Genomic DNA, 19,839 nt, shown 5'->3' with positions numbered 1-19,839 from the left:
GTTTCCTCAGCTTGACTGGTGTAAAAAAAAAAACGAAGGTTGACAGCAGATCCTCAAATTTTGGTGTGCTTTTTTTCACTAAAGTTAAGATTTTTTTTTTACTTTCAATGATATTTTTTGTCGACACAGATTCAAAACTGATACCTTACTCTGATAAATCCCATACCCCATTGGTTGATTCTGTTGTAAGTGAGGAATCATATCCATTGTATTAAAGTGAGCCCTGTTGGTACCTCCTTGAGGAACACTCACTTTACAAATGTTGCAAGATGCTGTTTTACTATCATTGTTTTCCAAAGAGAAGTAGTCCCACAAAGCGGACATATTTGCAATGTGGTTTGATTTACAGCAGTCGTAAAGCAAGACAGTGCTGAAAACATTTGAAAAGTGTATCGTCCTGATCACACAACAAAATCCGATGCTATCTGATCCTCCAAAAATAGCTTTATCAGGCACTGATATCAATCAGTGTATCGGATCAGGACATCCCTAATACTGAGACACACTCTCAGTCATAGAGAGTATTATTTCTGTGTGGGTCTTTGTGCTTGTAAAAAGTCGAAGATTTAAAGTTTGTGCTTTGAAAGAAACCATTTTAAACTCATAAGGATTGGTGACATAACCTTGCAGAATAAAGATAGACCTGCCTGATTCAGTTTCTGAAATCCTGCAGATCCATCTTGCCAGGCTCCATTGACGAACAAATTCACTCAGCTAAATTCTTAACGGCTGCGGGAGCTGCGGAAGTGACGAGCAGACGAGACTTCAGCAGACTTTCTTACTTGTCAGCGTTCCTTTGATTCTTAAGTCAACTTTGCAAAAAAAGCAGCAGTCATCTAGCGCCACTATTACAGCTGTTTTTTGTGTTTCTGTAGTTGTTCGTCTATTGTTTCTCCGCAGCGGCGCACATAAGCTAAGTCATACCGTGGCTTGATGTGGATTGGTCTGTGGTGAGTGTGTCAATCAGAACGGTCGTCCAATCACCAGCTGCTGATTTTTTGAAGGTTTCGCCTCTGAAAACACATTCGAAGAGCTGCTACCCAGATGGACTAGGGAAATATTTCCATGGTGGATTTATGAAACTGTCAGTCTGGCATGTCAGGTTACTGGTGACATAAACTTAGAAAAACTAAAGCTGTTTTGTATTTGCAGAAGAGATTTGACAAATTCTTGTCATATTCAGCTAAACTAAGATTTATTGCAGAGAAACATTGTTCCAACAAATAATTTATGAAACACAAATTGTCTCCCCCTTTGTGCTATGTCATTAATTTTTCTCCATCATTACAGGGTGCAGGTAGCTTGTCCAATTAACCCTATGACAGGAGCATGTCCAATGAGGCGGTCAGGGTGACTCTTGCCTCCTTTTGGCATTTAATTGGCCACTTTTAAAATCTCAAGCTATAATTAGCTATTATCATTTTAAATGTCAAAACTTAAGTTAAAATTAAGTACAGTGTCTGTATCACAAACATCTTCTTTTGGTAACATTAATCATGTGTCGCCAGTCTGTTGTGTTTCATATTAGAGTAAAAAAAATGCTGCATATGTCAGGGACGCAGTTTGGCCTCCTCATTATAAAAATCTTCGACATGTCCTGCTTCATTTTCTGTTTCCTGTTAGGGTTAGTAACCTTTGATTGTCAAGGAGAAGATTTTAAAAAAATGTAACTGTATAATTCAATTTGATTCACAAGAAGACTTTTTAAATATATAGGCAAGGCCTAGATAAGCACCCAACTTCTACATATGCCTTTTCAGTCACTTTCTAATACAATAACTTTGGTTTGTTTAGAATTTTTGGTTGTTTATATGTAACAATTGAATAAACTGTACCAATACTACTACTACAAGTGGACTAAAACTAACATCTCATGAAATTTGAGGTGAAAAAATTTATATTCTATTTTTGTTTTACCACTCAAAAGCATAATAAAATAGTCAAAAAATAATTTTCTATCTTGTAAAAAAAAGTTCATTCGGAGAAAAAAAAACACATTATCTTTTAAAAACAGATACATCCTATACTTTTTGAGTGTGTGATACCCAAACCTGAAGTTTCATGGGAAAATTAGAGTCGTGATCATATTTAATTTGCTGTTGTTGATGAAAACAAACAAAATGCTGTTTTATTGTTGAGCTCTATAATTGAGAGCATGCTCGCTTGTTTAGAGACAAAGAGCGAACTGACCTGTGCTCTCCTTTCCCACACTGTCCTGCAATCCTGCCGTGCAACGCCAGAACCCATTAAACACACATGCCGTGTCGATATTTCAATGCAAAACAGCACTTTACAGTTTATTGGATTTATTATCTAAAAGAAGGCTCAAGCACAGATCATTTGGTTCGTGAGCTCTCACTTTATCATGTCGTTTAAAAATCACAGGACTAAATTTTGCACACCAAAACACTGGGCAAAGCTACAGTGAGAAGTTGAGGTGTAGAAACAATAGAAAAGATTTCATACAATGTACAAAAACCACAGCTGTGTGTGCAAAATGACCTTGTGAAGAGACATAATTCACTAGGATTCATTGAATTTGGTGCATGATTTACAACACACTGGGTCTAGTTTGGGACAACACGCGTTTTATCACCATAAAGGATAACATTATCGTGTGTACTGTGTCCATGATGTGTTTGTATTAAGAAAGGTGTGAAGTCAACAAAAATAAGGCGTCCTGCCCCAAACTAGATGAAGGAATGAGGAAAAACACATCCTTTAGAGATAAAACAACATAATAAGATATACATAACACAGAGATGCTAAAAATTACAAAAAAGTACTAAAATGTTGTCTCAAAGATTTAAAATTTGCTACAGCTCACTGCTCGTAGAGTCATAACCTGTTATTGTAAAACCAAGTACACTTGAGTTGCAGTGCAAGAACGCAGGGAAGACTAAAATAAATACTAAAAATATGACAAGCGATTTCATCACCAGCAAAAATCTTTGAAGGCATTCAGATTTTGTTCGCTTAGTTTTCCCCTTTGTCGCTTCAGAGTGTACCTTTTCTTTTTTCAGCCTGTGGTGCTTAGACTTAAATCAATGCTCACCTCACATTCAAAAAGGCACAAAAAGGTTCACAAGTGAGACTCAGACACAATGTGAAGTCCATGAAGTGGAGGGAGGGTCCGTGTGGATGAGTGACAGACAGGACGATGGATGAGTAGAGTAGGATGTGACAGGTGGGTGGGGTTAGTGATGGTTGCGTCAGGAGGTGTGCAAACTCCTGCATGCAGGTGGTTGAATTAGAGGGTGAGGGGGTGTTAGCATTAGCACACGTAGCCAGGAAGGCCCACGGAGGTTAATGGTAATCCTAAGGTGGGGACAGAATGACATCATCAGTCGTGTGCATGGCTGATAGTAGTGAGGTTAATACCATGCTCCTGTAGAATGCTAACACTGTTAGCTTCTCCTCAGGCTAGCACTGGAAGACACACGTCCACAGTCTCGGTCTGATAGAGGTCGTTTCTTGACATTAACAGTCTGACAGTCTAGCCATCTTCTCCGGCCCACTTGTGTCACCGGTTCCTGTCATTTCAGACACTCACCCACGGCTGCTCGAAGCTGTACGTCCTCCGGCGGTCGTCGGGGTCTTCCGGGACATTCTGGGACTGCTGGAACTCCTGCCTCAGCCTCTGTATCCGGTCGTGGTTGCTAGGAGTTAGCCGGTTACTGTGGGGGGAAGAGGAGGGAGATTGATGAGCGTGAGAGGTCCATTGTGAACAAGTGACCTGGTTCCATCAGCGCAGAGTGCAAACAGCCTGCAGGATGGAGTTATTTAAAATCCAACAGGGTTTGTCCATGAACTGATCAAACGCACTGTTGACACTGAGAGAAGCAACCCAGAAACATTCAACCCAGATAAACCATAAAAACATGATAAGTGAGGGCAGAGCCAAGAGGAGGCCTTACAGCCAAACTCACAGCGGTATGAATCAAACTAATGTGCCTCTGATGTATTATTCATAACAATGAACAAAGACTCGTGATGAACGGTGAGCACTGCAACAACACACAACACCCTGTCACCCCCTCAATCCCCCCCGGCCTCATATCATTCAACTAGTGCGCTGCTATTGTCTGTCGCAGCTTTGTCGTGCTCACATCAAACAATGCTGCCCTGAGTACAGCTTCCTCATGGGCCATCGAACAAATGCACTCTCAGTGGTCACTCAGGAATGTATGTTCAAAAACTGCAGCTACATTAGATGTGATGGAGTGAACTGTGCAGCGGTTAAATATGAATCGTTGTAGCTGTTAGCTAACATGTGCAGTCCTTGTTGCAAGGTTGTTCACTTGTGTTTGATCCAATGTCAGAAAGATAATCTATAGATACTTGCTGTGTTCAGCTATTTAGGACATTTTTGTTTGTGAAGTTGGGCCAAACCTTTGTCTCTCATCCAACAATAGATCACATTTCCAGTTATCAATGTCCTCTAACTGTAAAATGTGGGTTGCTTTTCCCCTTTTTTAAAAAAAAAAAAATTTGATTAAAATGAACCTGACAACCTGGTCCAGCCACAGACATATGATCTCTAATATCAGTTCATACAATAAAGCTATCACTTTGACTGCAAAGCTGAAGTGTTGATCATCATAAACGCTGAGTGGCTGACAAAAACCTTGTTTTTTTTTAAAACAATTCAAACGATTGAGTTAATACCCGAGTAAAATAAAAACAAATATCCGTTGTTCAAAAATCATCCATCTGTGATATTTACTCTTCTCATACCTGTAGGGATGGGTGCCAAAGTAGATACTTTTATAGGTACCAACCGAATTCTGTCAAAAGTACCGGGTACCGATTCATGTACGATCAAAAGGTACCATGTTTAGGTACCTAAATGCATCATTGGGTCTGTGAGGGAGTGGAAGAGTAGGCAATTTTCCATGCTGGACATCAACACAGCATTGCAAGGTTATATAATGAAAAATAAATATGTTGAATTGAAAAAATTAAAGATGGATAAATTTTATTATCAAACAAATTGATATTTTTTACCACTTAACACAAAAAAGTACCCAAAATTGTTACCGTTGAGTACCGATTGCTAGATTGCCTATTGACTTAATATTATTCTTTTTTAATAACCCAGCTTTCTCACTGATTATCTGAGCCAGGTGAAATACTTGTTTCTGATTGGTCAAGGCCTTAAAAACTGTTTTCAACCCTAACTACCTTGAATTACACTTTGCATAAAGGTGTCAGGCACGTTTACACTTCTTGACATTGTTTCTTCCTGTTGACAATGTGGCACAATTTTTGGATTGGTGACAAATGAGAGCAGAGGGAAAAGACCAGATATGGAAAAAAAGAGCAGAAACTTGTAAAAACACAAAGAATGAAGTGGAGGAAACATTGACTAGATCCAAACTAGACACAAAGCAACCATGAAAAACAACATCGTAAAGGTTTTGGCTGTGTTACGGGGAAGGGGACCTTATGTTTTCTTAATGTTAAGTTTTAAGGGTGAATAAAATGCTGAGTTGATTAGATTTATGACAAAAAACAGGATAATTTTAGACTTATGTTTTATTTTTCCAATGTTTTCTTAAATGTTAGTTGTTTTTTTAAGCTGTGATGCTAAAAAACAGATTTTGGATTATAAACATGATAAATTCACAAGATTTCATTAAGTGCGTAGAATTCTTAGGAACACTAAAAAATCGTACCTGTGGTTGATTTCTTCTGCCTTCACCCCCCTATAGCAAGATCCTATGTTCACTTCATCCTTTTAAATACTCTTTACAAGGAAACTACAAAGAATGACTCTTTTGCTTATTTCTCCCCTCTTCTTGGGCGTAACACTACCAGCCATTAAATCTGAAGAACTTAAATGATTAATAAATCATTCTAAATCAACAAAGTAATTTAAATGTGTATGTAATGCCTACTTTCTGCCGGTCCCTGAGCTCATAAATTAAAAGAAATATAAGATGAGACGTGTAAGCGTTAAATACATATGGCCTCCTACAGAGGAAATTAATTAACACTCGATGCTTCTCAAACTGTGCGTGAGAAAAGAAGCGTGAGGATCTGAGAATGGAAAATCAGCAGGGAAGATTTGACTCTGCGCCTGACTTTTCAACTTCAAAACTACACCGGGGGGTTCCTGAAGCCTGAGGATTTCATCAAAATGAAATTATTGAAAGTTGATTTTGTGGAGAAATTTGGTTTGAATGCAGCCACAGCATATAAAAAGCCTTGTGTGTATGAGCTGTACCACGACAACCATGGGTAAATTCAAAGGGGCAGGGAACCAGTTTCTCCACAAGGTCCAAGAATGACTTCATCATTGTACTACGGCTGCAATAACAGCCTTAATTCATTTCATACATCACAAAAACAACCATGTAGTTGGTTTATAATCATGTAAAGTAAAACACAGCAGCTCTGCCAACATTTCCAGTTATCAACTCCAGACACACACAATGGAAAAGCCAGAGCCAGTCAGCCCTGTCAAAGACCAGGAAGCTGTCATATGTGATCCTGCTAATCTCCATGATGTGTAACACAGACGCTTGGCCTCTTTAGAATGTGCTTGACCTGATAGCTGGTACATGTTTGACCCTAAAGGCATGGGTCAAGGCCTGAGTTTTAGCCTCAACAGACAGGCTCATATACATCTGAGAGTGGGTAACCTGTGCACAGACATGTGGCAACTAAAAAGGAGGAATAAAGCCAGAGAGGTGAGATTTCGTTTCTCAGGTTTGTCTACTTTCATAGGGGCTTCTTATGAATTCTGGTCCCATGTTTCTCGTATGAAAGGCACTCTCTCCTGAGATCGTCACTCAACCCTGTAATCAAAAGTACATCATCATTAAAGCAACCTATAGACCCACCCGATGCACCAGAATACTGCCCCAGAGACTGCAGAGATACGAAACTCAAATAAAGGGATCAAAGACCTCCCATCTCCCACTCTGACAAAACCCTGTAAATCAATCAAAGAAAGAGCAACACTGCAATCCAACTATACGGCCCAAACACCCCAGAGACAGGCGAGAGATGAGCTTCATTCTCCGGACAGACTCACTCAATATCTGGCACTGCAGTATGAGGCTGAAAGGTCGCAGTGTGGCTTTTGTTGAGTGGAGCGTCTCCGAGACTCAATAACAGGACTGTGGCTTGCTGACTGGGCTGCCGGCGAAAGCTGTTTACGCTGAGATGCGCCCTGCCTTTCATGGTCAGGCGTGCCTTCCTGAAGAGCTGTCTGTCTCGGGCTGAAGCTTGGGAAAAAGGAGGCTTGAAGGGTTTGCAATGCCTGAAGTGCGGTTCTGCTAAACTTTGTTTGGATGTGGCAAGACCAAGACATGCAAAGACAACTCTTTAATCTCTTAAGACCCAAACTTTTGTCTGGTGTGCATTTTTTAATTCACCTTACTATTTGGGATAAGTAAGACCCACTAAGTATTAGGGGTAGGAGAAAAAAAAACAAAGATTGATTTTTTTTATCAAGATTTTTTGTTTGACAATATCAAAATCAGGATTGTTTATCAAATATCTTTTTTTTTTCAAACTCAAATTCTTCATTTCAGTCTTTGTTTATAAACTGGATTGGAAAAAAGTTACCACTTTTCTCCAGCAGGGGGTGAAATCTTTCTCTCTGACTGACGTGATCTGCATTTTATGGCTCCTGATAGAGTCTGTAGACATTATCATCACTATTTAACTTTTTCACGTCTGGTGTTAAAAGAGCAAACTAAAAATCGCAAAAATCGTAAATATCAAAGAACCGCAATCTAAATTGAACCGGCACCCCAAAAATCAGAATGCAATCAAATCGCAAGAACAGCATATCGTCCCAGCTCTTATGAGTAGAATAACTAAACTTGGTCTTTGTACAGAAAGTTTGATTATATGTGTTATGGGTTTTAATTTCACCAAAAGATGAAGTGGAAAGTTTTTACAGTCTATGGTGACAAATGCCAACTCTTAAAATTGGCTTTCCTGCATTTTCCAACAAAGAAATGTGACTTTACAGAACTAATGCTTGCTGTAATGAACTGTAACTCAAAAAATGAAGTTTTGGTAAGTCAGTAAAGTCTTTTAAAGCAAACAAGTGGCTCAGTTTGCTGGGTTGACTCACAATGCTACATTAAAGGTCAACAATTCAAATTTCAAGTCCTTACAACTGGAAATACCATTTTAGGCTAAAAAATGTAAGTTGGCTTTTTTACAGTGTGTCCACATCTGTGGAGGCTGGGACTCAAGAGGTTAAACCAAGTTCTGGGTCATTTTTAGTCATTTAGTAGCAGCAGTAGTGGTACTAGTAGTAGTAGTAACAGTATTAGTAAAGTTTATTTTAGACAAAAAAAATAACAATAACAATTATAGTAATAAAAATAAATTTATAATAATAGTAATGATGACAATAATAAACAAGCAAACAAACAAAAAATACTCTACAGAAGCCAAACCCATGAAAAAAAGCAATAAAACATATCACATCAAGTGATTAAATAAATCATATATCTGAAAAGGAGTGAGCCATTTTGTCTTAAAAACCAACCAAGTTTTGCTCGTATACAAAAAATCAGACTGCAGATGTTGGCTTAAATCTAGTTCAGGGCATGGTTGACTTTTATCACTCTTTCTCTAGAAACAGATTTGGGTCCCGACATTGTCATGAACATTACTACTATTTTGGAAAGGGTTGATAAACAGAAGAATAACAGGAAGACTCCACACAGAAATCCTCAGAAAAAAAGGGGCTTCTGTCAGATTTCTGAGGTGTGCAGTGAACTGAAACATGAATCCAAGGACACAAAGCCTCGCTATGAGACTGTCAAAACAAAGGTTAAACAGCAACATCCAAGCGATAGAAAAAGATCAGACCCAGAGTCTTTGCATCATTTGGTATACAAGAGGAAGTGATCCAAATTGGACCCAACCCCAAACTAATAGGATTTGTCAGATCTGTGCTGTCACCTCAAAATCCTGCATGACATTGACACCCTGTCCATGCATCCCAATCAAAGCATACCAAGAGATAGAGGGAAGGCCTCTATGGTGCGTTGCACAGTAAGTGGCAGAAGCAGCTGATGGACAGAGCCCTAATCCTGTGGATTATAAATGAATGGCCTCATTCACACAGGCTGCTCTTCCCATGCCAATTCGAGCTTCCTTCAGACCTACCACCAACTGTACCCGGGTATAAATCTAAGAGCTATTCCCTTCAGGGGACTTTGGTGACTTTTAGTGGATGGTTTTTCTTCTTGAAATGAATGTAAATCTGAGTGTGTCCACATGGACTTTGGGGCAACAGCTGTACTCCACCCAAGGAGCCAAGGAGCCACCAGCTGGCCCACTAACACCATTTGAACATGTAGAGCCCAGCAAAGTGCAAAGAGGCCCACTGAGTGGAGAGATTCAAGTGGATCTTGTGTCTGTTTTGTAACGAGGACCTTTGCAGCGAGTAGTTCCAAGTGGGGTGACCTTGAGGGTACAAGAGCAGCATTGTTGGTTCTCACTTCAAAGTCACAGATGAAAGCATCACCCCGAGCACGAAGCTCTGTGGAGGAGTCGACTGACAAAGGCGGCTAAGACATGTCAGTGTTTCTTAAATCTTATCAGTCTGTTTCTAAATTAAAGGACATCTTTTGCCCTAATGCAAATTAAAACTTGATTCATTTAATTCACACCTCGCTCTTAATATTGTATTCTGTGATATACTATCTGTTTCATTTGCCAATAATCCTTATTTCATAATAATCAACTTTTTAATTAAAATCCACAGTCTTAATTAAACATTTAATTAAGCATGGGTAGTCATGGGATTCCCATCTCGAATGTGACTGATGTACTGACTAGCCTGCCAGCCTGTTAAATAAACATTTACTGATGGAGCGATAGTAAGAAAGCAGAGCATATCGTCAAGCACATCTCCCCCCTGGTCGTAGGAGCTGTGCCGGTTAGTTTCTGTAATCTTATCAGATGGTGGAATTAGGCCCTACATCCTCTGACAAAGAGACAGCAGCTGGTCCAGCCTTTCTCTGGTGTGAAAAATGAACTGAGATCCTGAAGATGATAATCCAAGTCTATTGATCGAAGGCTCACAGATGACTGGCAGACTGATGCGCTTGCTAGCTGGTGCTAGCAGCTAATGCTCCGTCTGTGAGCTGATGTATGGCTCTGTTATCTGCAGGGAAGCTGTGAGGATTGGGGCATAATCACACGCCCGTACAAATATGGAAGAGATGTTACTGATCCCTGCTGGGAACAGATTAAAAAAAGATACATTTTGCGGGAAAATTAGTTTGCAAGTGAAGCGAAATCTTGATGCTTTGCTGTGACATCAATCAAGTCAGTCTGCATCAGCTAAGGTGGTTGATTTATGGTGCAGATGTAAACATAATACAAACAGTTAAAGTCAAGGCATGACTAATATAAGGTCGACTTTCCTTCTGGTTGATGAAAGAAATTGTTTGGGGGTTTTATTGCTTTTGGAAATTCAGTTCATCCTAAACCACATATTTCTTTGTATCTCTTAAGACTTCTTTGCAAACTCAAAGAAAATTGTTTTTGTTTCAGAGAGAGAGCCTTTTGTTGTGTCTGATTTTTTTTTTGAGAGCTTCTGCAGTGAGAGCAATCCATTAACCCTTTACCATCCAAGTATCATCAAGTCACCTGGGCCCATATGCATGACCAGCCATTAGCGAGGAAAATGGACTGTTTGTACTAATGGTGACAAAAAAAAAGATGAGTGGTATGCATTAGCCAGGTTAACAGGCTACAACAACATTAAATTTAACAGAAGTAGACCCCACCATAGGATCACAGCGCCCTAGGCTGTTAAGACGACAGATATCGCGCAATGCGTTACTGTTTGAGACGAAATATGTAAAGACAGTGGACAACCCTTTGGAAAGTGGCAATGTGTAGCCATACAGCAAATTTGGATTTAGGAAACACAACATTTTTCAGTGAACAACTGAATTAAGAGAGACAATCGAAATCTCAAACCGGCAAGGCTTGCTGCCGTCAGTTTTACAAGTTTGATTCGCTCTTTGCTTTTATACGCAAGGATCCTTCCAAGATGTGTGTGGTGAAATTTTGCAGTTCATCAACTGCTTTAAAAGTTATTCATGAAGCTATTGAGGTATTGCTGCAGCGCTTGTTCCACAAAGCAGCTTTCATATTGCTTAGTTTATTTTGACACGCATTTACGCTGTTCAAGATCGCCAAACTTTCTCTTTCTCTTTGTTTATCTGATTAACTCACTGACTACAGCTGTTTGCGTACTCTTGTCAACCAACCTCCATTTCTTCCACAGAAAAATATTTTTCTTGATCTTCTCTCAGTCACACTGTTACCACTCGCCAGGTTTATTGCTGTTTTTAAGTGGTAGACATGCACAGTTCGAATTTGTTTGATGGGGTTTTCCAGGAGTTTCCCCCTAAATTTTGTTTGATATTTTGGCCTTAAAGGAATCAGATCATGTACGGAAAGTTAATTTTGTCTTCTTTCAGGAATTTTTTTTATTTTTTCCCACCTAAATGGTTTAAAAGTGAAAGCGATGAGAACTTTTGGCTTCGATTTTTACCTGTGATCGTTGCATTGACATTCCTACGCAGCACCATAATACCCGAGATATCACCATAAAGCTCTACTTTGAGCTGCAATTTGAATTCTCTTGCTCAACCAAAGGGATAAGGAGTTACGGTAATTTAAAGAGCACTTGTGAAATTGGAATGCCAGAAATCCAATAGGTTTTAAAGCATCAAGAAGTTTCAGCATTCAGCCAATATAGTCCTGAGCTTTGTATGTGCTCTAAATGAAAGTGCACTTTTAATAGAAAAACAAGACAGAACAAGCTCCTGCTTTTCATTGTTTCTCTAAATCTGATGTTACTTTAATGTTTCTGTGTCATTTAGTTGCTGAAATAAGATCAGTTGATCTCTTTGGATGCATTAAGGATTAGGTCAGATGCTTGACTACTCAGCCTCACTTGTGTCTGGTGATGCAGAGAAGAGATTACAGGGGCCAAGAGGCCACTGTGTGTGTTTTGTCTGCAGCCATTTAGGCTCTTAATAACCTCATCTTACTTTTCCTCTGGATTACATTGGCTTAACCCTGAAACACAGACACAGCCAAATTGATCTGTACCAACACAGCAATTAGACACCAATCGATACAATATCTCCACACTTAGCAACTCATTATCAATTCCCTGGCATTTGCCTCATCATGTCAATTGACTAAGTAAGAATAAAGGCAGACTGGATGTTGATAAACTGCGGCGACACATCAGTTAGAATGCAAAGGAAGACGAACAACCGAGCAGAATTTCCCGTTCTATGTAGAAGCTAATGTTGACAAGACCATTAGGAGGCTAATGAATCTATAGCTAACACATTCAGTGACCCGGGCTGAACCAGAAGCAGTCACGGCCAGGCTCGGACCAAACTGTTTTCTTTCCCAGAGGGCACAGCGCCAACATTCAAAGCACAGCTCGGAGGCTGAGAATGTGTTTTTGTTTTGCAGGAGAGTAATGTGGTAATTATGTCAGTGAGATCCTGCAGTTAGGTATGCAGGAGTACACAATACAAGCTGATAGGAAGATGAGCTAAGGAGTCAACAGGAATGTGCATCTGCCATCTTTTATCTTAGTGAACAGTAAGAATAATGCAGTTATTTCTGCTTTTCTTCTCCATCTCTTTAAGGGATTAATTCACGGTATTGTAAACTCTGTGCGTGCCACACCATGATTAATTTGTAGAGTTTGGAAAGAAACAGAGAGCAACTTGTTAAAAGTGATTATTTAATGCAGATCTCCTGCGACATACAGTAGCATTCATTCTGAGCCTTAGCAATCCCACAGGGTGTCAACACTTGCACAGAGCAGACAGCAAACACTGGAATCCATCCACGGAACGGATTGACTTTAATTGGTTTCCAGTTTTATGGGGCATCTTTACTTTTCCGGGGGCTCCACTGGTCAGAAATGTCAGAGATGGTAATATAATATTTGACTGAAATTTATGCCTGCACACACACACACACATCCACACACAAATTTAAAGTAAGATGGGTTATTGCTCTTGGATTTCAAGCTAGGTGCCACCCGAGGCAATAATGGCGCAGCATTCAGCGACGTGCCTCCTTTTAATTCATGGGCCAATTTCATGCTTGCACACATCAGCGTATCGATGCCGGCCTCCTCGGTCACAACTAAATAAATTGGACTGTGTTGCTGATATCAGTAATCCTGCCCTACTTTTATCAAAGGTGGGGAGCAAGCCATACCTTATGGGATATTTAGGTTTCATTACTCAAATCCCCATCGGATCGTGTGCTTGAGCCACATTTGAATATGTCATTGTAATATCTGCAGGGGCATTTCACATGGGGTTTAGCAGGAGCGTCAATCCCATCCCATCACAGATCCCTTCAATATGTTCTTTATAATGTGTTCTGGGATTGCTCTTCGTGTCAGGATTAAAATGAGGAGTGATTGTGCTGGATCTAATCTTGTGGATGACTTTAGTGGGAAATACAAAGGATCAGATGTACTCAGAAACAACTGTCTCTCAACAGTCATGAACAACATTGTTGTGACTAGGCACTGTCTAATGTGAAAGCTGACTCCATCAAAAGTGTCTTCTCCAGTGTTTGATACAGGAAATATCAGCAAAGTAACAAAGCAACACAATTATCTTCGCAAATAGAATTAAATTGTCTTCTTATTTCATCAGAAAACACAACTATTCATCAATTGTTCAGCTGTCAACAACAAAGTCGTCGAGGTTTCTCTCAGAGTAATCATGGCGCTTAGTAAGCTGGAAAAGGAGTGTCAGAGTGTTTTTATTAGTATGGCATCATAAGTTGGTACAAGTTCCTTTTAAACCCGATTCCATTGGGCAGTGAAATGTGGTTTGTATCATAATGCCACACTTATTCAGATGTGACAGTTGTACTTTTATTTATTCATTTTTTCATTTTATCTTTTTATCTTGCTTATTTCTTTCCAATTTTATCAAACAAGTTTTTTTTTTTGCTAAAGTTTAGTCAGTGTTTGTTTTTCTGCATCTTGTTTATGTGTTTTTCCCCTTTTTACATGTGCAGTTTAAATATGGTCTTGTGGATGTATAGGAAAAACCTGTACAATTCTACACTTTCATTTCGCAGACTTTTTCATCCAAAGCGACGTACAACACGACAAGAAAGTCTGCTCACAGAACCGGAAATTTGCGGTGATTTCCGTGACGTCATATCTGTTTTTAATGCAAGGTCAACCAAAAGAGCCTCAAGATCACAGCAATGCAGTACTGGTTTTTAGCCTCGCACCTTTTGTACAGATTTCTTCAGATTGTGTCAGTCCAATAAAAATAAAACCCCAAGAAACAGCTGTTCTTTTGCTCATGCAGTCTTTGACAGTGAAGACTCAGGCCTTGTGCACACATAGCCTGGTATTTTCATTTTTATTTGATTTTTAAAAATACTTTCGTCCCCACGCACTGGGCCAATACACAGATAAGTTTAGCTCATGAAACTGCAGTTTTCCAAAATCTTCACTTTGGCCAGAGTTTTGAAAATCAATGGTTTTTGTGACATAAAAATGCGATTTCATGAGGATGACAGGCGTAAACATATAAGAGTACATGTAGTTTCCCAGATACCCCTACGTGTGGACATAGCCTCAGCCACTCTTGGGTGGAGTCCTCTTTATGCTTTATACTGAATCTAATTAGTAGTTCATCCAGTGGTTATTTATTTATTTATTTTGAATAAAATACTATTTTCAGCATTAAGTTGTCCCTGTCCCAACTTTTTTTTAAAGTGTGCTGATGTGTTGCCTACGTCTGATGTGCGACACAAGCATACATTTTTTCTAAAACCCTTTTCAGTTTCTACATTTTATGCATCATCTTTAAAGGGTTTTCAGATAACCACTTGTTTAGTATGCGTTGTAATCACTTTTTGTCATTGGGTTATTTTTTTTTTAAGGCTCCAGTTTTCTTTATCAACATGTTTATAAATTAGTGTTTGGTATAATAAATTGTTGAGCGTAATCTGTCAGATTTCAAGTTTCCCATTCCTGGTAACCACTCCCACTTATGTATCTGGTGGTTTGTTTTAAGGTTTCCCACATAAACAGTATGTCTGTTGGTTGGATCTGACTTAACATCTCTTTACTTCCCATTCAACATGTGGTTAAACATTTTGTCATCCCCGGGAAGCTGAGGAACTGCACTGAGTAATTATTATTATTATTAATTTGATGTCATTGTGTCCTAATCTCCCTGGATGAGCCCTGTGTTGTGACCAAACCAATCTGTATTTACTCTAAAAACCACAAACTGCCTCTCATGTCTCACCCTTTCAGCTTCTGTTCTCCTTCCTTATAATGAAATACACAGCAGGTAAATGACTATCAGTTCCAAATTGACTCCTTATCGAGCATCCCTTACAGTGGCACTGCTTTGATGTGCTGCTGACAAAAACAGTGTAAAGTCTCATCCATCAAAGTCAGATGATGATCTTCTCTGCAGAGGAGAGGCACGGTAAAGGAAAGCAGCTGAGACATGATGATTTGCAGCTAACGCATGAGAAATACGGTAAAAATGTTATTTTTCCCTCCTTTAAGTGATGAAATTTAAACTATTCTCAGATGTCAGCTCATTCTTGTCTCAGTCTCTATCTATACACACCTCAAACGGATAAAACACACATACACACACTCTCTCCTGCTCTGTCTCTATCACACCTTGCTCTATCGCTCTCCTCCCACACCGACACTGGCTTCAGGGTTAACAGAAGACAGCATCTATCACCTCACACCATTCAATCAGTCAACAGACAGATCTGCTCTGTCAGATAAGCCACTTATTGTAATATATCTGAGCTTCACAATGCCGTTATGATCCCACCGATCATAACTAATGCTTACAGGCCGCTGCTCTTTATGATTCATAGGCGATCAGCATGATTCAGCACATTCAGCCACCTGGGGAAACGGTAACCAAGCAACAAGGACTGGATAAAGGGTCTTCTGAGTTAATGGCTCTACCACAGCCAGCATCGTACCCTGCTAATTATTCCTTTCTGTGTCAACATGGCTCGTAAAGTAGGCTCTTCTGCCCCATTAACTTGTAGTGGTGCTTTACACAACTCTGTGGAGGACAGAAAACTAGTTTCAACCTGCATGTACCCACAAGAGCCGTGTTTTCCTACAGGTTGTGCAAATTACTGACGGAGTTTGAGGACGTAAAGTGTGCGATGGAAGTATGAGTGAAAGAAGAGAGGATTTTCAACCAGGAGGGTGAGAGCGCCGTCTTATCAGCGCTGGATTAGGGAGGAATTAAAGAATCCAACTTTATTTTTTTCTAACATTTTTATGAGGTCTCAGCTAAAACAAACATTGATAACAATGTCTGACTTTTTCAGACTCATGAATTAGGTTCAGGCTACATCAGAAAGTAAATTTGCGCAAGTTCCCTGGCTCTTTGTCTTTTCATGCTGGCAGGGCATCACAAGGTTTCCTTTAAAGATTTATTCTCTGGTTCAACAGTTGAGGAAAGACTGGAGTCTGAAGTATTACAGCTTGAGTCGTTATGTGGAGTCTGTTTAATGTCAGTTAAACTTTAGTAACTTCAGATTTTTAAAGCCACAGCCAGGATAGTCTCACTTTTATACATTTGCCTATTCATGATCCACAATTTGCAATAAGATTAGTAGATTGAGAATGTCTCGCCTCAGTATTAATGCCACTGAGTGGGCAATGGTAGGACAAAGTTCTAGCTATGTGTTTACCTTGTCAGCAATCAACACAGGATTAGCATAAATATACAAAAGGCATAATGGTAATGCTGCTTTTTCATGATATATTTTGCAGATACTGATCTGAAACCAATCCGATAGGGTTAGGGTTATCCGATACCTTTCTCTGATTAATCCCATGCTCTACTGGGTGATTGCGTCCATTTAAGTGAGCCCTGTTGGAACCACCTTGAGAAACACTCACTTCACAAATGTTGCAAGACACTGTTTGAGTATCATTCCTTTCCTAAGATAAGTAGTCTCACACAGCGACATGTTTTCAACGTGGTTTGATTTACAGCAGCCGTAAAGCGGCTGGCTGACGAAACATTGACAAGAATGGCTCCTGCCTACCTGGGGTCCCTCATCCAGATCTACACTCCTTCTGGCCCACTGCGCTCAGCGTGTCAAAGACGCCTGGTGCTCCCAGCGGCTCCAAATCACTAGCCAGACTCTTCTCCTCCGTTGTGCCCAAATGGTGGAATGAATTACCTAACTCTATATGATCCACAGAGTCCTATTCTACTTTTAAGATGTTTGAAAACTCATCTGTTCAGGGAACACTTGTGCACTTAAGCTGACCCTTCTCCTCTTTGCCCTCAGGGGTAGAATGAGCCAGTAGGTCTAAGACTCAGCTCTTATGATTTTTCAGCACTACCACTGAATTTTGTTGAAGATTGAGGTATACTGTTGCAGCAGTTAATTGTGGTTTGTTGGCTTGTTGATTATTGTACCCCCCCCCCCTCCAAAAAAAAAACAAAACAAAAACCTTGCACTTAATGACAAACTGCACCTACAGCCGAATAACTTGTAGCCCTGTTGTCACACTAACTAGGTTTTCCTTCTGTCTAAGTTCTTGCTTGTTTTGTACATCCCTTTGGACAAAAGTGTCTGCTGACTGAAACTGTAAACTGTAAAGTGTGACGATTAGCACGCAATTGTTTTAGGGGAGACATTTATCTTCTGCATTGTTCAATAAACACAAGCTATACGTCATTCTATAGTATGACCAACACAACAAATTATACTGTCAACATTCAAACTACTCTTATCATTACTTTCTGATTGAAAAAGAAAAATGAACACTGTGAAATTTTACTGACCTCCAGTCGTCAGTAAGAGTAACAAACCATACAGAGGTAAGTAAATAAGGGATGTGGCTCTGCCAGCCACGATTATTCTACTTTATGGATCTCTGTAGCTCACAGGGTTTTTGACAGAAAACCAGCATACTGACTTTTCTGGTTTTAAGCAAAAACAAGTACAAGTTACAATTTTCCCTCCAGGTCAGGGTACATGCTTTTCTTTTTTTTTTTAATTGCTGCCTTTGCAATTTGAAAATTGCATTATATTACACTGCAACATCGGTTTCAATATTTCAATCAACTGAAGAGACACAGACTTCATTTAATCCTAAAGAAGATCAAAGCTAGGCCTTCGAAAGCCCTTCTTCCACCCCCAAACTTGGTCAAGAAAAATCTTTTTAAGCACCATAATCCAAAAGTTTCTCATCTCCTGCTGAAAGCCCGACATATTCCCCTCACAAAGCACTTTTTATTATGCTTATAACACTTAATGCCAGACTCTTTACCCTGTTTAAGGCGTATTTCATCACCCTGACCTTTAAGTCAGGAAGACCAAAAGCGCTGATTTATCTTTGTATGCACCAGAGACTAAATTCTCCTCTGAAACTTACATTTGCAAGCTGCCTCAATGATCCATACATTAGGATGGGGAAGGTCTTGAAATGTGACAATATTCACAGCAAGTGGTGGAAGGATTTGTCTCCTCTATGACAGGAGGACGGATCACTCAGAAAATAAAGGCAGAAAAAGGAAATGAGGGACCTGTCTAAGGGAGGAAATGTGAGATAACAGTCATTTGCTGCTGCGGCTGCTGAAGGAAATAAGTGGACTTTGTGAAATTAGAATTCCAGTCCAGTTTTGGTGAGAAAGGTAAGAGCATGACTGATGCGTATCTCCCACTCTGGTTGATAGATTTTGGCGAGTCTGGGACAGTTGGGAGAGGAGAGCGGGAGGAAATGAAGGGGAGGGGAGGGAGAATGACATTAAGAGTGAAATAGGAAATCGAATTGGAGCAGTCTAATTTCTGGGGCAGCCATCATAGTCCAGCTCATATGCTGCCTTCTCTCTTCTTCTCTGTCACTGCGACTGGGGGGGTGACGGATGGACGTCTCACTTGTAATGGTTCCCATTTTCGGAGAGCTGTATAATGCTGCCCGACGGAAGCATCAGCAGCATCTGATAAATCATAATCTAAGTCAAATTAGGATCCATTATCATCAGGAGGCAGGGGGGCCTTTCACTCTGTTCTGGGGCGGCATCGGAGGAAAATGAGACTAGCGGCATCTTGTGACAGCAGGCAATTTTGAGAGAGAAAGAGTGAGCGTCTGATGTATGATTGCCATGGTAATGTGTGTGCGAGATGCCAGGGAGAATGCTCGGCAGCGGCTGGCAAAACCATGTTCATAACACGAGCCCATTCTCATGTGCATTGAAATCATTTATGAAGACGAGATTTCTGCAGGATTAGTTTCAAGACAGGACTCACAGGGTATAGATGTACTTTTCCTGTTAGCTTTAGCACAGACTTAAAAAAGACAAATTAGTAAATGATGACATATGCCCAACCTCATCTACAAGCAGTCTAAGTTACCAAATCCTCTCATGCACAATTGCTGCAGACAGATTTGTTTCTCCAATCAATGCCACTTGGGAGCGGAGCTGAAGTGCAGCGCTAGTTCAGCAAGCATTCATTAAAACTGGGACTGTGCACACCAGCTTCATAAAATATTCAATATATAGTGGCTTTTAGAGGCTGGGACTTGTTTTCCGGACCACCAAAATGTGTAGTTCTGGAAATACAAAGTGAAACATTGAACCAGATTTCTGTTTTGAAGGCACCTGAGGCTCTGCAGCTGAATGAATTAGTTGCTAAATAATTTGCAACAGCATAGCAGAGCGCTCTCTTTGCTAGATGAAATCTTGAGCTTGCCATAAACGTGCGATAAACAAAGGAATAAATGGACTTTTACTGTAAGTGGGCATTTAA

The 19,839-nt window shown here is 39.9% G+C and overlaps 1 protein-coding gene across 1 annotated transcript in view; it reads right to left on the bottom strand.

Annotated features, from left to right (window-relative positions):
• The window catches only part of LOC141803906 (partitioning defective 3 homolog), a 340,481-nt gene that overhangs the window by 17,858 nt on the left and 302,784 nt on the right, over positions 1-19,839 (bottom strand). Inside the window, exon 23 of the mRNA XM_074687978.1 lies at positions 3,554-3,677. Within this exon, the coding sequence (XP_074544079.1) occupies positions 3,554-3,677 (124 nt within the window). The remainder of the gene's footprint in view (positions 1-3,553; positions 3,678-19,839) is intronic.

This window comes from Halichoeres trimaculatus, unplaced genomic scaffold (assembly GCF_033239565.1).
Source record: "Halichoeres trimaculatus isolate MK-OKI-2021-1 unplaced genomic scaffold, fHalTri1.1 fHalTri1_scaffold_15, whole genome shotgun sequence".
In the NCBI taxonomy this organism is placed as follows: Eukaryota; Metazoa; Chordata; class Actinopteri; order Labriformes; family Labridae; genus Halichoeres; species Halichoeres trimaculatus.
The sequence above is the reverse complement of the archived record's forward strand: the minus strand, read 5'-3'. Positions and strand labels throughout refer to the sequence as shown.